Raw genomic sequence first — 23,865 nt, forward strand, 5'->3', positions numbered from 1 at the left:
TCTTAGGTTACAACCAGAATATTCAGCCTTTCATGGTCAGTAACAACCAATCTCATTAACAGCAAACCGAGAACATTATCTCGCTAAGCGTACAGACTGAAGTTAAGGCACAGATATCACACTATACAAGTAAAACATAAAAAAGCACCAACTTCTATATTAGTCCTCCCCTAAAGAGAATATAGACTGCGACAAGTTCACGTTTTCAAATTCGAATTACACACCAACAACTTGAAGAACAGACTTCTCCGCACCCACAAAAAATAAAATAAAAAATATTCATGTTTCAAGAAGAATGAATAATATAATAATTCACCGTCGACTAGATCTGTCAAGCTGAGCATGCCTATAAGATAATTTCAACAACGTAATATTTCAACAGTTGAATTAAACAACAAAAATACTGTATAAAATCTCCCCATCATCCTAGACTCCATACTCTAATGTTACGTTAATAAGCTACAATATCAAAGAAGTTTAACCTACCAGAAATGCCCAAAAGGCATAAACAACATAAACAGCGTCGTATTTTAAAAATTGAAATAGAAAAGTACAATTATCTGAACACCACACATTCCCCAACGAAAGCAGACAACCGAAACGAACGAACAACTATTGCGAAGTCACATCTTCACAATCAATATATATATACAGCAGGGACTTGAATACCACACGTCCTCCAAAGAAAGTAGACAACTGAGATAAATGGACAATCTCAACATCGATATATATTAACAACTGATATAAAGAGCTAAAATTTGAAGGCCACACTTAAAGAGTCTAAAAATATAGCGATGTTGCATAGACAAGCAGAACTAGAACTTAAAATTTCAACCGCTTCCAAACTGTACTCAGAGACTAAAATGTACAGATATCCGTGTCAATTTTATACTTAAAAAAGTTTAATTAAACAGTGAGATTTTAAAAACAGTTGTTTCTCTAAATAATGTACAACAATCGAAAGGGATAAAGAAGCTAAGCGTCGTTGCAAAAACTTAAATTCAATAAAATATAATTATTCTTGTCTATGATAAAATACAATGATCAATACTTAGTCAGATCTCAGCAACGCAGCACTTTCAAATTCAAATTAAGTAGCAGTTATAACCCAAACTATCCCAAAAGGATATAAAGTGAATAATTTGCATAGATAACTTTACAAATATCACATTCATAGTCGAATCAAAAGCTAATTTGAAGATAAACTTCGTTGAATAGTACACAAAGACCGAAATGTATAGAAAATACCAACACTGCAGAACACTTTTCGAGCCGAATAAAAGAACTACAGTTTTAATGTTAACTTTCCCCGAAAGACTGTAAAGTGAAAGAGTTGTTTAGACAACTTTATTAACTTCCGAAGTCAACTTGAAGATGATTCCTATTCGATAGACGTTTGTTAAACAACTACAAAATAACCGACTCGTGTGGATAACGTGAGTTCGACCATACATTCGCAGACAATTGAAAACATTTACGTGCTACCTACATTTATAGAGCCACAATCGTATAAAACAGCTTACATTTTTTCCATAGTCACAGGTTCACAGTCGATATAAAATTTACAAACTTTCCTTAATCACACAGTCATGGTAGGATAGAAATATTACAAACTTTCCGTAATCACGCAGTTACAGTCGAATAAAGCAGCTTAAAAATTCTCCATAGTCACAAAGTCAATGCAATTAATAAAAGACATCAGTAACTGTATAGACATCATGCATTATCAGCTGTTCTGAAAAATCTGCGATTTTAAGAAGTAACCTCCTCGAAAATCCTTTAGACAATTGGGTTGCATATATAATCCTAAAAACGTTATACATCCGCATTGAAATTAAAGAGCTGTAATTTGAACACAAGACTTTCTCAGAATATTTTACAACAACAGAGATTCATAGAGAATCCAACAATGTTACATTCTCAAAATGAAATGTAGAGGTACAGTTAGATGCCAAGACCTTCCAAGAAAGGTATTCATAGTTCCTGATGCATAGACAATCTCAGAAAATTTAATATTTTTTATTGAGAATTGTTTATGTATTCTCTTTTTCTTTCATAATCTGACTATTTTTAGTATAATAGTCTTTGCTATCTGCAGTTAGTTTTTAGACATGGAAATCTGGAACAGTTGGAGAAGACATACAGTACTAACAATATTGATCAAAGGAACGTCACGTTTAAAGTAGTAGCATTGTCCTCATTACCTAAGAAAATAACAGAAGAATGCGGAGACCGTTAAAGAGATAAGAACTGATAAATTGCACTATGTAACAAAATTTTTACTTTTTCTTGTTCCTGGCCGGAAAGTGTTGTTTCCCAATTGCTTATGCATAAAGTAAATGGAAAAGACCTATTTTTCTCTTCAAACTTTGCTTTCGTGACCTGGGTAACGAAATTTTCAAATTTACTCATTTTCCAGAACATTCCAGATAGATTCGGTGCTGAGTAGCTGACAGAGAATTTTCTTGAGCTTACAAGAAGTTTTAAGAACTATCTAGAATGTTGTAGAACTTACGAGAATTTTCAATAACCTTTTAGAATTTTCTAGAACTTTCCATAGTAATATATATACAGGGGCTCACCACTCACCACTTCAGTTCAGTTCCAGCTGCCTAAGTGAACACATAGACCTATCTGACTTTATCAGAGATGACATCAAAAAGGTGAAAGCATTCTCCAGATGCATTCTGCTACGTATGTGGCCAATTTATCAAGACAAGAGCGAAAAAGTACTCTGTGACAGCATCTGCTAAAATGTGTGAAGCCTAAAACACATATTTCAGCATGCCTGTCGAGGATCAAGACAAACCCTCATTTTACCTACGAGCACTGGAAAAAACTCTAGAAGGTAAGACGGACAATTTTTGCTTGCTTGAATAGTAAGATTTCATATTATACAAATTTTAGACCTTTTAAAACTTAAATATTCTTTAATTTATTTTTCTAAATTTCCAACAGTATAGAAAAAATCACATACAAAATATTTTGCATGACCCTCTTACACATGAGTTGTGGATGAAATATATTTATTCTTCATAATAATAATTTTATTTTGCTTTTTTACAGGATGGTACAGAGGGGAAAAGAGAGTCATGAAGTTCGCTATTTCAAGAATTTGGCATGAACCCACTGCCCACTCAAGCAATTGCTACTTCTGCATGGTGGACCCTTCCAAACGTCGAGCTGGCAAGAATACATCTGCTATTATGTATCCGGACCTACCATCATCCATTGCCTCAGTGCCACACTGCCCTAAATTCCCTGTACTCACTCTGCCAGACAGAAAGCAACTATCCTCAGAAGAGAGCAGCAAATCAGAAAAGGTGCAGCTGGTAAAAGAAACCCATACAACCCCAACCAAAGAGACCTCAATGGCTTGATCAGAGATCTTGGTCCAACAAAGTCGAATGCCGAGACTATATCTGGGAGCTAATACGTGAAAGTGATTTACATTACAGTGGCAAATCTCGAAAACTACTCACTTCTAATAATACTTGTTCATTTTTGTGTAACTTTAGTATAAATACATGTAAATCTTGATTCATATGATGTTTTATTCAGACCTTATGGAAATGAAAATGTGCAAATTTGCCCATTTTTACATAGAAAATGGGTTAATTTCTAGATTTCATTATCCAGAATCCAAAAGCAAAGTTTGAAGGGAATAATGGCCATTTTCTGTACTTTTACAACACAAGCAATTAAGAAATAACACATACTATCTAGGAACACAATTTGTGTTGCATAGTGTTATTTAATCATCTAGTAGTTACCTACACAATGTTTTTTTTTGTATTTCATAAAAATAATGGAATTACAGTTATTAAGAGTGATGTTTCAAAAATGGCATTAAAGGATTTACAAATCTTACTAGCTTCTCACGTATTTTAATTAATAATTTTGCATCACATTCTTATATGTTACACTACTTTCTCACAAATCTTTCTGCCTTCTTACATGCTGTAATTACTTTCTTATGTACTGAATCACTTTCCTATATTTCTCACAAATCATACTATCTTTTCACAAATGTTAATACTTTCTAAAACATTAACTATTTTTCACACGTTGTATATTTATCTTACACTGCTCTACTTTCTAATAAACCGCACTTTCTTTTCACAAATGTTAACACGTTCTTAGACACCTTCTGGTTTCGCACACACGCTATAACTTTCTGTCTTATGCCTTTTTCTACAGACTGCTTGTCACTTTAAAAGTTAAAAAATACAAGTTCCATGAACTTGTGACAAAAACTTTAAAATACGCTAACAAAATTATTTCATCACATCTTCAAAAGCATAGTTTAAGGCGCTATTATCTTAAAATAAATACTAACAAACACATTTAACCGAAGGTATACAGATGTTGTTACGCTGCTGTTTCTCTCGTTTTCGTGTTACACCTCAGTGGCATAGCGGCATGTCTGTGGACCTATAATACGCGTTTCAATACGCATGGTAGGCAGAGCACAGATAACTTATTATGTAGTTTAATTAAAACAACAACAATCTTTGCATGTTAAAATTACCATAATTAATTACTTATTTTTTAAATATCTATGAAATGAGTACGTAAGAAAGGTTCTGATTTTTTTCAAGTTCTGTTGTTGTTATTGTTTCCTAATATTTTTTCGAGTTTTGCTAGTTTTTTTCGATTGTGAGAATCACTATTCTCGTATCTAATAATAAAAATAGTGTGAGAAAAGTTATAATAAGAAAAAACAAGAACTTAAGTTACAGTTAAATTTGAAACAGACAAATTAATAAACGAATAGAATTTCTGACAGACAGATACATAGATAAGACATATTTGTTTTAGTGTCCCAACGGTCGAAAGCGATCTCAGGAAACACACACAAAAACGGTTTCGCAAAATCACAGTAAAATCATTTTCTGTGTCCAAGCTCAATCTTTAAAATGTAGTTATATGTGATTAATGTTGTTGATCATCGAAGCAAGATGTAGAAGCTTCTTTGTTTACCTAATCTGTGACACCGATCTCTTTTACTTCAATGAATCAACTCCTTGAGTATTTTTTTAGTATTTTTAATTGACTACAAGGGTATAAAGAGTTATTACATGGTTTGAACTGTTAAGGTAACATAATCTGTTTGTGACATATTTTAATGAAAAAACTTTCTTCATACTTATTTTATAACGATAAACTTTAGCATTACTTTGGGTAAAGGAAGTTAGTGTGTCTGAAAAATACGCGATCTAATTAGATTGGTTATAAATTTATTTATTTATACATGTTTCATTAAATATGGTCATTTTAACTTGCATAAAAGACCACATCGGCTAAGTAAACTAACCCTTGAATAGATACTTCGACAGTAAGTTTTTATATATTCTGTTCTAATAACAAACGGATAATGGAACGTGTAAAAATAACTTAAGAGTACAAATGGAAATCCTTCAATAATTTTATTTCTAAACGGGTACTGGATGTTTTACATGTTAAATTGTCGTTGGATAATATAATTACTAGCATGTACTTGAGGGATGAACTACAAACGAGTTATTTACAAATGATTTCTTAACATGTTTAATATTTTCAGATAATAATATATCACTGTACTTGTATGTTTTAGTCGTTAAATTGTTTGAGGATGTTATACTTACTAATGTATTATTGGTTGTTTAAGTTATAGAAGAATTTCTTTACGAACTAGTCCAGCAATAAATTCTTGGCTATTTTAGTTACTAATTCCGATGTTTTAATTAATATTAACCTTTGATCAAAGCAAACTTCCTACATAGTTCAGGATTACAACAGTGAGGCCTGGCATGGCCAGGTGGTTAAGGCGCTCGACTCATAATCCGAGGGTCTCGGGTTCGAATCCCCGTCACACTAAACATGCTCGCTCTTTCAGCCGTTGGGGCGTTATAATGTGACGGTCAATCCAACTATTCGTTTGTAGAAGATTAGCCCAAGAGTTGGTGGTGGGTGGTGAAGACTAGCTACCTTTTTTCCCTCTACTCTTACACTGCTAAATTAGGAACGGCTAGCGAGATAGCCCTCGTGTAACTTTGCGCGAAATGCAAAAACAAACAAGTTATAACTGTATACCTAATAATGAGTACAACTAATAAATATTACGTTCAAACTATATTTATATTATTCATAATAATTAGAATTTATTGTTTCGTCAGTTCGGTATGCTTGCTGTTAACAATATGGTCGACCTAGGATGCTTTAAGTACAAACGGTCTCTGTATGTTTATTTACCAAATTTTTAGTTAGTCATTAGCACAAATTTTAATTTAGAACTTACTAGTATAAACTTGGATCTTTAAATTATTAATACACCTTTTGATATTTGAATTACTAACACATTTTGGATCTTTTAATTACTAACGAGTTCTTGGTTGTTTTAGGTATAAACGGATATTTGGATATTTGCTTGCTTTGTAGATTTTAATTATTCATATATTCTTTAATGATTGACATTTTATTTAGAAACAAACCTCGAATAGTTTTCAGTAATATGTATTTGAATATATTAATTGCAAAAGAGTCCTTGAATATTTATTTACTAGCTAGTTCTTAGATGTTTAGTAAATAATGTATCCTATCATATTTTAATTATTAACATATCTTTAAATGTTTTAATTACTAAAAAATTCAAGCAGATTTTCCTCACGAGGCCCGGCATAGCCAGGTGGGTTAAAGCGTGCGACTCGTAATCTAAGGGTCGCGGGTTTGCATCCCCGTCGCGCCAAACATGCTCGCCCTTTCAGCCGTGAGAGCGTTATAATGTGCGGTCAATCCCACTATTCGTTGGTAAAAGAGTAGCCCAAGATTTGGCGGTGGGTGGTGATGACTTCCCTCTAGTCTTACACTGCTAAATTAGGGACGGCTAGCACAGATAGCCCTCGAGTAGCTTTGCGCGAAATTCAAAAAAACAAATTTTTCTCACGAACATACCCTTGAAAGTTCAGTTAGCAACATACCTTCGATGTATTTAGTGCCGTATTCTTAAGCGTATTTTAATAAATTCTATATTGTTGGACTCTTATTTATCAATATTCTCTTGAATGTTTTAATTATATATAAACGTTCTTTAGATATTTATTCAATGAAATATCCATATACATTTATTTATAAACAAGTATATTGGTGTTTTAAAATATTTCAACTGCTGACAAAACCTTGAATATTTTAATTACTAACAAGTCTTTTGAGTCTTACAATGTTTCAGCTATTTACTTGAATAATGTTTTAATTATTTCAATGCACTTGAAGTTTATTCATTAACAAGTTCTGTATGGTTTTGTTTACTGAGAACTCCTTATGTGTTTATTTGCTAATGTTACGTATTATAATTTATCGCTGACGAGTGTCCAGTTTATTATGTTACATATTGCGATTTCAAATAACCGGAAGTTGGAATTTGAACTCATAAGTTAACTGATTAACGATATGTATCAAATTTATGATATTTGCCAACAATATCGACATACACAACTTTCTTTCTTAACACAAACATACTTTAATACATTGTTTGTTTTGGAATTTCGCACAAAGCTACTCGAGGGCTATCTGTGCTAGCCGTCCCTAATTTAGCAGTGTAAGACTAGAGGGAAGGCAGCTAGTCATCACCACCCACCGCCAACTCTTGGGCTACTCTTTTACCAACGAATAGTGGGATTCACCGTCACATTATAACGCCCCCACGGCTGGGAGGGCGAGCATGTTTGGCGGGACTTGGGCGCGAACTCGCGACCCTCAGATTGCGAAGCGCACGCCTTAACGCGCTAGGCCATGCCAGGCCCTCTTTAATACATAAACAAGAATACAATTTATAATAATGTTACAATAAATAGTTATTACAAATAATAGTTTATATACAAAAGTTTTACAATCTTAGTATCAATACCGAGTCTTCTATCTGGTGTGGAACTAAATATTTTATCAACTGTTCAGGTCTACGAGGAGCGTATTAAATGTGAATTGATATTGTTACATTTCGCTTAAGCTAGCTAGCTGTTTATTCTCGGTTGGTCTCACGCCGCTTACAAGATGACATTTTTCCGACGAAAATATTTAATGTCCAAGTAGAAATAATAACGTCCAATATTAATTCACTGAAGTTAAACGGTTTGTAGTGTTAAAATCTATACATGTATCTTGTCAAATATCTGTAGTTTTCCTATTAATAAGTATTTATCACAATTATAGCTTCCAAGATTGAGAGCATACTGATTGTAGCGACCAAAAATATTAAACTGTCTCTCAGTGTGGTGCGATGGCTATCTTTTATACTCATTAGGCGAGATTCACGAAAATTCAACTGGCAGTTACTAGTATTTTACGAACGTACATCGAAGATTGTTGATTCTTACGCTCAAGAATAGTCTACAAATTCAGAGAACAAGCAGGAATTTCGTAATATACATTTAACATTATGCGTTACATGCATAGAACTGAAATAAACATAGATATTAAAATAAATGTATAACAGTAAATCCATTACACTAGCAAATAATTGAATGTTTTAATTTAAATTAGTTTTGAAATGTTTCGATTATTCCAATGTCATTGAATGTGTACTTAATAATAATTCCTTAATGGATTCTTGTTAACAAAAGTCATTTAATAACAAGTTCTAAAATATCCTTATATATATATTTTAGTTCCAGAACTATCATTTAATGATGATTTACAATAACTCCGTCGGAGATTTCTTTACTAAAAACTCCCTTGGATTATATAGTGACTAATATAGCATTGGATACTTTAACTGTTAAGAGTTTTAATTAATCACAAGTACTTGCATATATTAATAATTAATATGCCCTTGTTGATACAATTACTAACATGTTCGTAGATACTTTAATTACTAATAACTAATACGTTTTTGAATATCTTATTCTCTAACATTGTTTTGAATTTTTCAAGTACAAATGGAACCCTAAATGTTCATTTATTTAAGCATTTTAATTACTAAAAAGTCCCTAGATGATTATTTACTACCGTGTTTTTCCGATAATAAGACCTACCCATAAAATAAGACCTAGTGTGATTTTTGGGGATAGTTTTAATATAAGCCCCACCCTTAAAATAAGTCCTAGTTAAGAATGGCAGGAAGAGGAAAGAAATAAAAAAAATTAATTTATTAATTAGTTTAATAGTTAGTTAATTAGTTTGTTTAAGTATTAATCAGTTAGTTTAATAGTTTAATAATAGTTTATTTTAAATGGTTAGTTTAATAGTTTTACTTTGTAACTTCATTTTTTTAATATATCAAAATAAGACATCCCCCGAAAATAAGCCCTAGTGTCATGTTTTGGAGTGAAAATTAATATAAGCCCTGTCTTGTTTTCAGAGAAACACGGTACAAATTTTAGAAGGTTTTAGTTATTAGCTTGAATATTCACAAGTGGAATCCTCAACAATATTTTTACCGTAAAATCCTTGGACGTTTTTATTTGCTAAGATCTTTCAAAGCGTTCCAATTATAACGCGGTCAGATCTAACGAAACGATAGTTATTCTAGGAGAGCTAGAAGATGTTGTAATTTCATCATTATTCTAAATGCAGGACCGAATTAAGACGTATATTAATATTTTCATGAACATTTTAAATAACTTTAATGGTGAATTAATTTCAACATCCACTACAATGAAACCGATGACTTAAGAAACGGCCTTCCGACAAATGTAACATGTAAAGAAGTTTACTGTATAGTGGTATAAGACCAGGGGCGTAGATCCTGGGGGGGGGGGGGTGGAGGGTATACATCCCCCCTTCATTTTAGGTGGGGGTATGGTGCATACAATCATCCCTCCCTACAGTTTGGTCTGTTGAATTGTTTTATTGCATCACAGGCCTACAAATTGTGTGTTTGTTCTTGTGATTCTCGTGTTCTTACCAATCGAATTACATAATTAGGCCTAGATGTAGGCTTTTTCAATAGCCGAAATGTACATCTTTAATATAGGCGTGCTTCTAAGCTTTTATATCTAAGCAATAGTTCGTAAGTATCAGTCAGTAGGCCTAAGTATACATGCAAGTATCGTGGCAACAAGATTACTCTGTGACTGCATGTTTACAGCTTTCAGGTTCACGTAATCAGAGATTACCAATTTGCTAATTGAACAGTCTACATAAGTGGTTGCAAAACTTATCCCCCACGTTGGGTGTAAAAAATATACGCCCCTGTATAATAAGACTGTGGATCTTTGCTGATAACTTCTATTGACAATTATGATTCAAACCATAAATGAGGTGCTATATTAATTTTAAAATAAGACATCATATTAAGATATATTATTAATAGAGTTATAGAAACAAGAATTAAAAGCAGTTAAAATATTACTGTTTCTATCGTTTGTCTTGCTCTTTTCCAGAATGCTTAAATGGATAACGCTCATATTTTAATCAAAATGAAATAAAGCTCTTTTATTTTATAATTAGTTTTAACTACGATGTTTATTAAGGAATCCAACTAACTACTTGCTTCAAAAGGAATTAAATAAAAATTTTAAACATATCAAATCATGGCTGCAGTTTGCCTATTAGACTCTTTTAAAGGACAAAACTATTAGTAATACGTACTATATATTTAAATTTATAAACTACTGTTCCATGAAGTGTAAACTTTACATCTCCTTACCACCTGTAAAAGGATACAAGTAAGTGATATTGCTCATCTAACCAAAAGTAGTCTTTTGTGATCAAAATATTTTTCGGCCCGGCATGGCCAGGTTGTTAAGGCAATTGACTCATAATCCGAGGATCGCGGGTTCGAATCCCCGTCACATCAAATATACTCGCCCTTTCAGCCGTGAGGGCGTTATAATGTTACAATCAATCCCACTATTCTCTAGTAAAAAGAGTAACCCAAGAGTTGGCGGTGAGTGGTGATGACTAGTTACCTTCTCTCTAGTCTTACACTGCAAAATTAGGGACGGCTAGCGCAGATAGCCCTCGTGTAGCTTTGCACGAAATTCAAAACAAAACAAAAGTATTTTTACAGCCAAGACTGAATAAAGGGGTCACATATGTATATAAGAATATGATATCAAAAAGAGACAAGCACAAAAGAAGGTAAACTCTGTAAAGATGTAAGATCACTACGCGTAAGTTGAAGAAGAAATCGGGGAATTTGAACTCTGCTTGCTCCAGTTACAATAATCAAAGGGATCATGTTTCCTTCACTTGTTTCTTGTTGAAGTTACATTTATTTACATAACATCTTTAGAGGGTGTGTGCCTTTATATATCTTTTTCTTTAATATCATGTCTTTCAATCACTCACTTATTGCCCATTTTTGTACAACTAAATGTTGCGATGAGTTATTTGTTAATTAGAATGTCCTGAGTGGTTTTATTTACTAGATAGTTCTTAAACATTTTAAATGTTACCACGTTCTTGGATATTTAAATTATTCAAATAGTCTTTAGTGTTTTAATTTCAAATAAATTATTGTGTGTTGTTGCTATACAAACTTCCGAATACTGGCGAAGGAATGGAAAGCATTAGGTTTAATATCTTTAATAACAATCACACTAAATACACATTTTTTTCATATTCCTTTTCATTATTTTTTAAAGATCTACAATCAGAACCATACAAAATTGGTTTTTAGGTTTACCTTTTGCTTGCCACATTCATGCTGAGAAGGTCTTTTGTTCAATGTCATAACTCATCAAATAGTACAGACCTACGACAGCCGAAAGTCCATTTACAGCGTGCTGTTTTTATAATTAAAAGAGTCAATGTAACATTTTTAAACTAAAAAGCTGCCGAAGGGATAATGATCTCCTAAGAAGTGGTAGACGAGAGATAGATCTGATATTTTTTGTTTACGCCTCTGGCCCTCCAATGTCTCAGTGGTAAATCTTCAGGCATACAATGCTAAAATTAAGTTCCGATACACACATTGGGAAAAAGCAACATAGCCCATTGCGTACGTTTTGCTTTACAGCCAAATCTTATACCTCTGTGGTTTCAAATCCCTAAAGGATTAATTCAAATAATTATAAATATATAGATAAACCTTCTGTCTAGTGTGATATTTATTATAGAAACATTATACTTAAACTTTTTTTAATATTGAATTATTAACAGGTTCTAAAAAGTATTATTTATAAACAAGCCCTTAAACGCCATATTCACTAATTTGTTTATATATGTTTTAATTGTAATCGGTTCTTTGGATTTGAGCAACGAGATATTATATTACATTATATTATATTATATTCATTTCTATCTTTGTAAAACAATCGTTCTTTGACGTTGATATTTTTATTGTCAGTTTCTGGCAACAGGACATGTGCTTCTTAGTTAAAAGTTACTGCGGTTTGTTTTAGTAACATTCCGCTAGTTAGAACTTTAAATGTGTCTCAGTGCCAGCAGGATTTTAAGAGAAGTTTATGCATTACCTTTCCAACAACAGATTTTGAGAAAATAGAGCGTCTAAAACTGTGTATTTAACTACGTCTGTTCGATTGTTAACATAAATAATAAAGTGAGTTATTTTGCAAAGGATAGCGTTAAAACCAGCCTACACTATAGTGTTATTTTAAATCACATTGTTGGAAAGGTAGCACTTAAAAATAATTCAGTTGTGCTAAAAACCACCATTACCTTTTCTGGGAAATAACCATTTTACAGTACTTCACTTTCTTTTTCTCGACGTTTGAATAAAATAATTAAAATACAGAAAATACTTGAAACATGTCTTTGATAACGAACGTGAAAGCATTCCGCAACTTACAGTCATTAAAATTGAATTATGATGCCGTCAAATAAACTTGATTAAGTCAACTGTTATTCCAGATGTGTGTAGAAAAAGATGCAAATCTTGAACTGTTAATGAGCGATGTCGCCACGGATGGAAAAAAGATTAAATCATGATTCAATCCCTATAACATTCTGCCGTTATATTCTACTGGGTCTTTGTTACGAAGTGTCTTTACAAACGCGAAAAACGGAAGTAACTAAAACGTGAAAACAAAAAGTTAGTATAACGAGAAGAGCGTAGAAGAAGAAAATATGATACAATAGGAAAGACATAGTACAAAAAAGGCATTTGGTATTGTGGTAAATAAACTAAAAAAATGCAAAGAGAAAAAACTCTTATAATATGAAATATGTGGAAGAATGTGTAAAGTGAAAGATGTAGTGAGATTTGGTATTTACCGCAACTAAAAGAAATAACTAATTCCAGAAGAAGTAAAAGAAGAAAAAGACAACAGAAGTTGGTATATCAGTACCAACCTATAGAGATGAAGGTCAAATATATTATACAGAAATATCATTACTATATTAGTGTTTTCTCTACAAACATTGTAAGCTATGTTGATTCCTCAAATTATTTTAAACACTTATAGTCTTATCTCAAGACCCTTTCTATCACCCTTACAAGTTATTTGAACAATCTGACACTTTTCCTAACAAGCTTAATAACGATGTTAACTTTTCTCTAACAAACTAGCTGAACAAGGTTGGTGATTTCCAACACACAACGCAAAATTATTTATTTACTTCCTACAAGGTTTTCGAAGCAATTTTACTGTTTTTAAAATATTCAAACAGTTTAAGATTTCTCCCGACAAACCACTTTAATAATTCTAGCTTTCCATATTCTCAACAAGAATTTCATACTAGTAATAATCGACCTTAGAACAACGAATATGATATTTTCCTTCAATTAAACATACACTATTTCACTTTACAACTTCTTCAAGAGCGACTCACTAAAACATAAACCTAAAAAAACGAGTAAAGCGAAACTTCAGGTGTTCAGCTACTAAAAAAATAAATTTCACGCTATAAGGTTGTTTATTTCTAGTATTAAAATATCTTTTAAACACCAGTATACTTTACAGAAATAAATTAAATAGTGATTATTCTGAGGTTTGTTGAACGCTCCTCCCAATGCCACTAAAAACCGGGTTTCGATACTCGTGGAGTTCAGAGCAGAGTTAGATCCTTGTGTAGCTTTGTGCTTAATTAAAGACAGACAAACAAAATCGTTGAACGCAAGGTAGAGTTTATTATGAGAACTTTCTATAAACGTCAGTTAAACCATGACCTATATCTCAGAATGTAAAAGGATTTAATTAGTTTAATGAACTTGTAGGATATCAGAAACTCTTAACGAAACTGAAATTAGAGAAATATTTAGCTAATAAAGTTACAATATGGAGATATAGGTCTTAATTTTCTTTACAGTTACTTGAATAATAAGTTCTCATTAAGAGTTCTTCTTACTGTCTTTTCAATGTCAGTATTCTCTGTTATCAAGACGCTATTCAAAATTTTAAATACTTCGTATATGAATACGAAATATATTTATCTTATCGCACACTAACTATAGCATAGTGTATTTCATAATGTATAATGTTTAAGTTGTCAGTTAACATATAAAATTATCAGTTTCTTATGCATATGCATAATCTTTCTGGTATCGACTATTAGAATAAGTTAACATTCATGAAATAATAATAACAACAAACATTATGTCAGAATGAAAAATATTTTTATTATTCCTTTAACCATTATATGCTCATAATCCTTAATCATCTATTTCTTGAAAGTTCGTAATACTTTACTATTGTTTTCAACGATAAGAATTGTTGTTTTTAACTGATATCTAAAATTTGATCACAAAGATAAAATGATTGCAATGACAAAAAATAATTAGTTAATTAAATGTAAACTTCGTTTTATTAAAGTGCGTCGAAAAACGAATGAATTCTTTAATTACGTTTATACTTATATGTATGACAAAGAGATGATTTTGAAAGTTATGTAACTAGTCCATTTTATTTCCACTTTACATTTTATTTTAGTTACTGAATTCAATTGAACAAAACATAAATCATGTTGATTTTGAAGGATACACCAATTGTGAATGAAACGTAAATTTGATTGGTGTTGTTTTATGACAGAAAAAAAAGTACTTAATTTACTGCACTTGGGAATCTTGTTTAGGAAATTCACTGTCAGCAGATGTGACGTGTAATGTTATTACTGTTAAAGAAAACATTATTCAACTTTTGTAGTAAAATGTCATATTACAGCACACAATGACTCGTATCGATTTGCATATTGTATGTTCACATTACAGAATCACAAAATTCCTTTTCCCGTTTATTTAATTCTTTTCACTGCTAGAGTTATGCTCTTACAATTTATTTATGTAAATGAACCATCAAAAATGTTTATTTATTTCTAAATAGTAGAAAACTTAAAGTACCTATGATTAAACATGCTTTCGGAAACTATAAGCATCAAATATTATTTCAGTTCTCATATTATCAAAAGAATTATAAGTTTAGTATTAGTTTTAAGTTCACTATTAGTGATAATATTAAAAACATGTTACAATACCCAAACTGACCACTTTATTAGAACGTCCTACAAACTTATGATATTCCAAATACTCATATACACGTAAAAGACTACACTCGAAATAAAAATTGTTCATTTCGACTACCAGAGCATAGTCACGTCTATTTTCTGCTTTAGAGATATCGTGGTCGCTGTCAAATTGACTATCTAAAATGTATCAATAAGCAAGATGAATATCATTTTGTAGTCGTGGATATGAAATTAACTATTAAGTAGTAACGATGATCTATTACTAGTCAGCTTGAATGACTCTTAGTCAATTTAAGTAATTAATCAGTTTGACTACTTCCCAGTCAGAATGACCATGCCCCAGTCTGTTTGACTACTTCCCAGTCAGAATGACCACATTCCAATCTGTTTGACTACTTCCCAGTCAGAATGACCATGTCACAATCTGTTTGACCACTTCCCAGTCACCTTGCCTACTTCATAGCAACATTGCTATGCTGGTCTTAAGGACTACTTTGTGGTCAGGAAAACCAACACCATAGTCAGCATTAACTCTTGAATTGACACTCTTGATGTTTCTTATAGCATTAAGGCGCAGTTAAAGCAAATGACTGTATACATGCATTTTGTTCCATAAATACAACAATTGAAACGTGACCAGAGCTAAACTTTGCAAGAATTTATGTATTTATTTATTTACTTTTATTCTTTTTATTTCACACAAAATAAATGCTACCTAAATAAATCTTATTTATCGATCTCTACAATTTCTTCACTGTTTTATTTGACAATGCTGTTTTTATATTGTTGTGTGCGTGTGTTGGAATATTCGAATATGAAATCCAATAATCAATACATTTATTATTACAATCCACAACGATTTAAGTTATGACTGAAATAAGCTTTCCCATCGTGGTTAACACTCGCGCTGACACTACACGTCCAGGAAATGCATTCGATTCGTGTAGTGGTCCGCAGCGCAAATCGAGTACAAATGGAAAGCAGCTACATTAGGCGCGAGCGAGACTATCTCTTTTCCAGAGGGGTGTACCAGGTCGAGTTTATCTGAAGGCGGGAGTTCCTTGTGCAAGGAGGGCTGTAGATGTTATTTGTGGAGAGAGGTTGATCATTCCTCAAGGTGGTCGAGGGGGGATTTAGGGGCTTACATACAACAATACATACACAGGGAGGGAGTGAAGACGGCACGGTCCACTCCTTAGCGGCAGCCAAAGGTAGGGATGACACTATAAACCCAAAGGGGCGAGGGGGGGAGAAATCACACACAGCAATATTTTATCTCACATTGGAGAATTACATATGACGTTTTTAGAATTTATAATGACCGAAACTTGCACTGACATTGCACAATTGCCATGCAACCGCGCAGATGACGGAAAGAAGAAATCTAGGTGAATATTAATCGTTTATGTCTTATTTTCCTATACTATGTTTCAATAAAACAATACGAATGTTTAACTTTCTAGATTAGCTGAAGTGAATCCATCCGTATTTTATTTGTATAATTCGTTATGTGTAAACAAGGAATGTTGCCCATTACATTGTGTAGGTCTGTACTACTGTAGTCTAGTAGTAGTAGAGTAGGAATATTTATATTTAGGTAATGCTTTTAAGCAAGTATGAAATCGAAAACATTCTCCAGTCTTCACATCACAAATGCACATATTTGGTATCTTGAATACACATCCTGTGGTAGATTAAAAAGCCCGCAATAATCTATGTTGCTGCTCTGTTAAATTTAGCGCCAACTACACCGCTGTTGAAAAGATTTGTTATGGCCACCGCTACACTCCCAGAGAACTTTCTCAGACTTTGGATCCCTCCCATAATCCATACCACATCCATACCGGTAAGAGAAATGTAGGATCCGGGGGATATTGCATCGAGTCATGAGCAACCGAGTTGTGTAGTTAAAATAATAAAAATTGTATACCCTTACGAAAATCGGGGGATACTATGGATCACGCATCAGCATGCGTATGCGTATGCAGAGATTTCCTTGTGTTCACTCTACAGTCCACAATTTCTTTCGGATTTCTGTACAATTTGGTGAATATATTAGTTAGGTTGAGGTCTGGCCAACGATTGAAAATTTTACTGACCACAATAATTTCCAGTCTTACGTTGAAGATAATCTGTCATTTGTAAAACCTGTTGAGTATGAACTGGGAATTGCTGGTGATGGGAAACATGACACAATGCAGCATGTTTCTTTATTAGATACTCTGAAGTACTTGCTTAAACATGATGATATTTTTAGCCAGGTTGTTTATCCTCGCTAGTCAGCTGATGGTCGTTTTAGAGATGTCGTTGATGGTGAACATTTCAAAAACCATCCATTCTGGCAAGAAACTCCCTTTGCCCTTCAACTCATTCTCCATTTTGATGAGTTTACAGCTGTGAACCAGGCTGGAATACGAGCTTCTGCTTAGAAATATGCTGCTTTCTACTATCAGTTAGGCAATATTGAACCTGCTTTGAGATCTCAGCTTCATTGTATGTTTTTAGCAATCTTGTTGAAGAGCCAAAATGTAAAAAAAAACATGGGCTAAATACAGTGATGAGACCTTTGATTGAAGAACTATCTGTTCTTGAAAACATTAGAATTGACATTGTCAAACCAGAGGGACCATTCAAATTTAGAGGTGCACCTCTTGTTGTTGTTGCAGATAATTTGGGAAGCCATGCTATTGGAGAGTGTCTTGAACCATTTTCTGCTCTCAGATCATGTAGATTCTACATGGTAACTCGGGATGATTTAAGAAAGTTGACTGATATTTCAAAATGTCCAGAGATCTATTGCATCCTATAATTACCAAGTTGCAATGGACGAAACTGAACCAACTTTGTCAAGTACATATGGGGGTAAAAAAAGATCGCCCCTTGAACGTTCTGCAGCAACTTCATGTGGCAAATGCTCTACCACCTGATATATTACATGACTTCTTTGAATCTGGCTTTGAATCTGAATTTTAGTTTTACTCATAGTATGTCTTGTCTGAATACTTCAGCCTTCGGTACCTTGCAGGCAGAATGAAGGAGTTTCACGACAAAGGAACTGATCAAATCAATAGGCCTTAGCTTGTTATTTTGGGAGGGTTTGTACACATTAAGCAAAAAGCTGTGCAAGCTTGGTGTCTCTTAAGGTTATTTCCATTTCTGGTAGGTAATGCAGTGCCAGAAGGCAACAACAACTGGGAAGTTCTGTTGGCTCTGCTGGATATGGTAGAATTGATAATGTCTCCATCAATGTCATATGCAAGCATTGAATTCTTAAATGATGTGATACAACAGTTCCATTCTCTTTATGAAAAAGAATTCCCAAATAGAACTCTCAAGCCAAAGGGACATTTTACTTTGCGTTACCCAAAGATGACCCGCAGATTTGGTCCACTGAGAAATGTGTGGACCATAAAATTTAAGGCCAAACATAGTTTTTTTGTTAATGTTGCAAGACGTACCAAAAAAACAGGAGGAATATAGCCAAAACAAAGGCAATGAGATACCAGTATAAACTCTGTTCATATTTGGAAAGCAATGAATTTCTTGGAATAGATGCCTTTGACCTGACTAATCCTGTCGGATTGCCTGTGAATTCACTCGGAGAAGAGCGAAACCTTGTCAGTGCATTTGTTTGGGAAGGCGATTTTGTCACTAAAGCATCAGGTTGTACAGTCAACTGCCTCACATACAACACAGGGACAGTGGTTGTTAGTAGCTATGATTTCGACAGTCTTCAATTTTCTTTAGTGATCTGTTGCTTTGTTCTTTGAGGAAAACCTTTGTTGTATTGTCAAAGATACCAAACAGTTGATTATCACAGGCATCTTCATGCTTACGTTGTAGAGCCAATGAGAAGCATTCCAGATCTTTATGATCATTACCCATTGCCTTGTTATGGGAACAAAGGTAAAAATATGATCATTTTACATCACTACATTCGTGACGACTGAATGATGACAAATTTTAAACAGAACTCGGTAATCAGTGGTAAATTTTAACCTATTTTATGTAACTTGGTGTGTACCTTCAAGTAACAAATTTCATCAAAAGATTTGACATATTTTATGTATATTTGTTTCTGCCTTTTTGTGACAAATTTCATCAAAATTTTCAAACAGAGAGAACTTGTGTCATATTAATATGTATCGTGCATATTTGCACCAAAATTACCACTATCATCACCATGTATTGAGGTCAGACTACTTATATTTGCTTTCACCTTTTAAAGGCTACTATTTGTTAGGGATAAAACCAAATTACTTATTTAGCTGATTTATACCAGTCCTGCTGATGTTAAATGTATGGAAATGTAATATATCTTTCAGGTGTTTTGTAGTTGTTCTTCAATGACAACTTTTCAGCATGTGTATACATATAAGTCATTTTTGATCAGTATCATACTTTTAGATTCCAGAGAAATGGCTTTATTCTATCAAATTACCTACAATGAAAAAGAATTGCGGTGTCAGTGGATAATCTGGGATTGTTGCTTAGTAAGATTTCTGACAACCTAAATCTGGATGTAGATGCTACCAACTTGTCAGCTCAAGTCTACATGGAAAACTGGCAGGACTGGGTGGATGTTCAATGGTCTGACATTCCAAAACCACGAGCAAAGTTGCGTGTTTCTCTGGTTTTTAATGATGGGGTTACTGACGGAGAGATAGCTGTTGTGGTCAGTCGTTTGTAAAAAGGCGCAACCCATTTAAATTTGAGTGATTATAATCGTTTATGTAGTCATTGGAAATCACTCTGCAGAAACTTTATTCTGAAGAAAAGAACTAAAATTGTTCAATATACATTATTCAAAACAGCACCATTACTGTTATTTTTTATTACAAATTTAGACCCGTTAAAATTTATTTTTGACCAGAATCCACCGAATCCTGAAGTGCCTTCAAGCAAGCAGAGTGCATCTTTACCCATTCCCAGTACTGAACAAATATCATGGTAGGATATGTTCTAATGTATGTCAAACAGATCTTTCAATCTGTTGGAGAAATAGTTTCATCTTTCACTTGAGACAATTAGGTCTTAGTTAATATTTCATTGTAATTAGACAACCCCAATTTGTAAGTGTTTTGAATTAGTTGATATTTTTTTGGTCAGCATCTTAGCATTCAAGCCTTGGCCAGTATCTTTTAAGCTGGAAAATTTGTCAAGTCTGCCTAGATCTTCTGCTTTGCTGTTGTCGCAAGGGAAGCCTGTTGAGAAAGAAGGTCTCTTCCATTTACTGGATGCAGTCTACACTGAGGTTTCCATCTATAGCTTGTAAGTGCTGTACAGTGAATACCATATAAATGTATTCTGCAAGAAAGATGTTCATTAGTTACAAAATGACTTAAATGGCATTTTTTGTGTTGCATAATATTAGTGAAGAAACAAATGAAAATTTTGTGGTAAGTTATATTTTTTAAAATACACACAAGTACATATATCTACCAAGGATGGGCTGTGAAAAATACTATTTTGATACTTTGACATATTTGTTTTGTTTGTATACGATGTAACATGACTCAACTAATGAAACTCAACTAATGTGACGCTAAAGAGAATACATTGTCAAGATGAACTGGTACAACTGATTTGTTAACCAGTATGTGTATGACTTTCAGTTTCTTAGATTAAACCTGAAAAATGCCAAAGGTGGTTTAAAAGAAATACTGTTTAAAATAATTATAGTTATACCAGGGCAGTTTTGTTATTCATTCTCAATAGAACTAATTCTGTCAATTCTAATTGCAGGAGCTGTGGAGGATGAGGCTTCGTCAGAAATTCCAGAATAATAGAAAGCGATAGGATTCATCATCGCCTATAGTCCAAGAAAGAAAGAAAACGACGAAAACTGCAACAGATGAAACTCCATCTCCAAACCACATCTCAGAACAGAGGCTATATGGATTAAAGCAATACTTGTGTGAAAAGCCAGTTGGGGATGATGAAACTTCCACCGAAAAACACAAGAAATGGATGAAAACTCGTCTGCATTGCAGAAAAAATGGTGATCTTTGTAAAGTGGACTTGCTTATAGACAAAACTCTGCATGATCGTAGGAAACTGGTCATTGACAACATTCCTGTCAATGAGCTTAAAGAGCATTATCCTTTCCTTGAGCCATCACAAGCACAGCTATTGAATGAATTTAAGCGGCTAGGAAATGATGCAGAAAAAGGAGTGTCCAACTTTCTCTCTCAATATAAGGACTCAGTAAATTCTCACCTGCAACACAGAAACATATCACCAGAAAATAATCTATTGCTAGCATTTCTTATGAAACAGTCCTCACACATGCCTGATGTTACATCTAGTATTGCCATTATTGGTATCCCTTTTCTTCTAAAAGAAAGTGAAAGTATCATGGTGGGTAATGAAGTTAGGGAACCTGGTGAGAGTAGTATATACATTCAATGTGGTTCAATTTCTCATTTTTGTGATCAGAAATTCAAACTATATGTTGATGGCTTTGATATTTGTGCCACTGAAGATTTTGTGGAAGCATTCACTATGTATGTCGGGAGTTTTTATATCTTCAATTTTGCATTTCCAACAAAACTCAAGAAAACTTTCAACTTTGTTGAAAGGGTTGTTCTGAAGCTCTATAATGAGTCCAGGAAAATTACCAAATCTGAAAAAGATGCAGACAGATGTGTTCTTCAGTTGCTTGATCTCTTGAATGTCAAAAAACATAGCAGCGGGAAATTTGTCAAAACGTTCAAAGGTAAAGGAAGAGGAAAGTGTTCAAAGCCATAAGGTTATATTAGATCTAGTAATAGTAACTTATGTGTATTTGATCCAGGGTGAATTTGCAAAAACCAAGTGTAAAGTTCAGTTGTTTATTTTCAAATTGTTACTGCATTTTGAATTTTATTTTGGTACATGTGTATTGATGTACACTTCTGTTCAGTTTGGAATAAAGATGCATTTTATATTTTTCAGGATGGTGGCAGGTTACTGGGACTTAGGTTGAATCATCAGATGGCTGCGGGGTTAGCTGTTAATGGATGGTCATAATGACAACCGCTCCTTGGACGAATAGGGTCACACTGACTATGTCATGACTATTCTGTTGTGGTTTGCAGGTAGGCAATGCGACTATTGTCAGGTAGTCAGCATTGGTCAGAATGACTACCTAACGAAAGTCATAACGACTATCATAGAGCAATCAAATTTATTGCCTGCCAGGTATCCCTGCCACCATCACCTGACTATTTTCCGAATACACAATAGTAAAAATGACTAATATTTAATAGTCATATTAGGTAGTCATCGATTTTAGCGACTACTTGGAGAGTCTTTTTTGGCACCACTTGACTACCTGATTTACTATTCACAAGTCATCGCCTTGACTAGTTCTTATTTTGAGTGTAATGTTGAATATAGAGTGACACTTTAAACTTTATAAACCAAGAAATGCAATATACGTTATTTAGTCTGCAAGATGATGGCCAAGACCATTGATATGTAGGACTTCTATAGTAACATAATAATCAGTGTTCATTTGTCAGGAAGTTAATGAAAAAAATATTAAAACACACGTCTATAACAAACACTTTTTATTATTACTTGCAATGTTTCGGGCAGAAGCCTTTTGTCAGGCAGTATAAACATGGAAACAGACTGTAAATCAACTGACTGATTCAACGAAAATCAGTATCGTGCTGTTAAACATTTTGATAACTAATATTGTTGGGTTGTTAGTGCTAGAGATATCACTATATAACACAAATTTTGTTCCTAGATAGTATGTGTTATTTCTTAATTGCTTGTGCTGTAAAAGTACAGAAAATAGCCATTATTCTCTTCAAACCTTGCTTTTGTGATCTGGATAATGAAATCTAGAAATTAGCCTATTTTTAATGTAAAAATGTGCAAATTTGCACATTTTCATTTACATAAGGTCTGAATAAAACAACATATGAATCAAGATGTACATGTATTTATACTAAAGTTATACAAATATAAAAAAAAAATTATTAGAAGTGAGTATTTTTTCAAGATTTGCGATTCTAATATAAATCACTTTCACGTATCAACCCCCAAATATAATCTCCCATCATATTTTCGTTATACGCTCCTTGGTAGCGACGTTCGAAGTCCAGTATATTTTGGTGGAAGCACTCGCCTTGCTCCTCTGGGTAAGCTGCCATGCACTCTTTGAATTTCTCAAGATGAGCATCAAGGATATGGACTTTCAGGGACATCCTGCAGCTCATTTTGCCGTAGTTCCTTACCAGAACCTCAAACAGTTCCACATAAATTTCCGCCTTGTTATTGCTCATAAAACCCCGAACCACTGCGACAAAGCTGCCCCAAGCTTTTCTTTTCTTTCTACTGAGCTTCGTGGGGAATTCTGTGCACTCCAGGATATATTTATTTGTGGTCCAATGAAGACACCAGCTTTGACCTTTGCCTCAGACAGCTTACGGAAGAAGTCTCGAAGGTACTTGAATGTTGCAGACTCCTTATCAATAGCTGTGACAAATTGTTTCATAAGACCCAATTTTATGTGCAATGGTGGGAACA

At 33.5% G+C, this 23,865-nt stretch overlaps 1 protein-coding gene across 4 annotated transcripts in view; it reads left to right on the forward strand.

The window, feature by feature from the left end:
* LOC143230366 (sterile alpha motif domain-containing protein 3-like) overlaps positions 1–23,266 on the forward strand; it is a 54,001-nt gene extending 30,735 nt beyond the window's left edge. For 2 of the 4 annotated variants that reach the window (XM_076463827.1, XM_076463825.1), the window contains one exon: positions 21,088–23,266. In XM_076463827.1, the coding sequence (XP_076319942.1) occupies positions 21,313–22,092 (780 nt within the window). In that variant the 5' untranslated portion in view covers positions 21,088–21,312 and the 3' untranslated portion in view covers positions 22,093–23,266. Of the gene's footprint in view, positions 1–14,958; positions 20,018–20,215; positions 20,293–20,451; positions 20,614–21,087 lie in introns of those variants that run through there. The other 2 variants (XM_076463829.1, XM_076463828.1) reach the window with 2 other exon arrangements.
* The last annotated feature ends 599 nt before the right edge of the window (positions 23,267–23,865 follow it).

This window comes from Tachypleus tridentatus, chromosome 10 (genome assembly GCF_004210375.1).
Source record: "Tachypleus tridentatus isolate NWPU-2018 chromosome 10, ASM421037v1, whole genome shotgun sequence".
Lineage (NCBI taxonomy): Eukaryota > Metazoa > Arthropoda > Merostomata > Xiphosura > Limulidae > Tachypleus > Tachypleus tridentatus.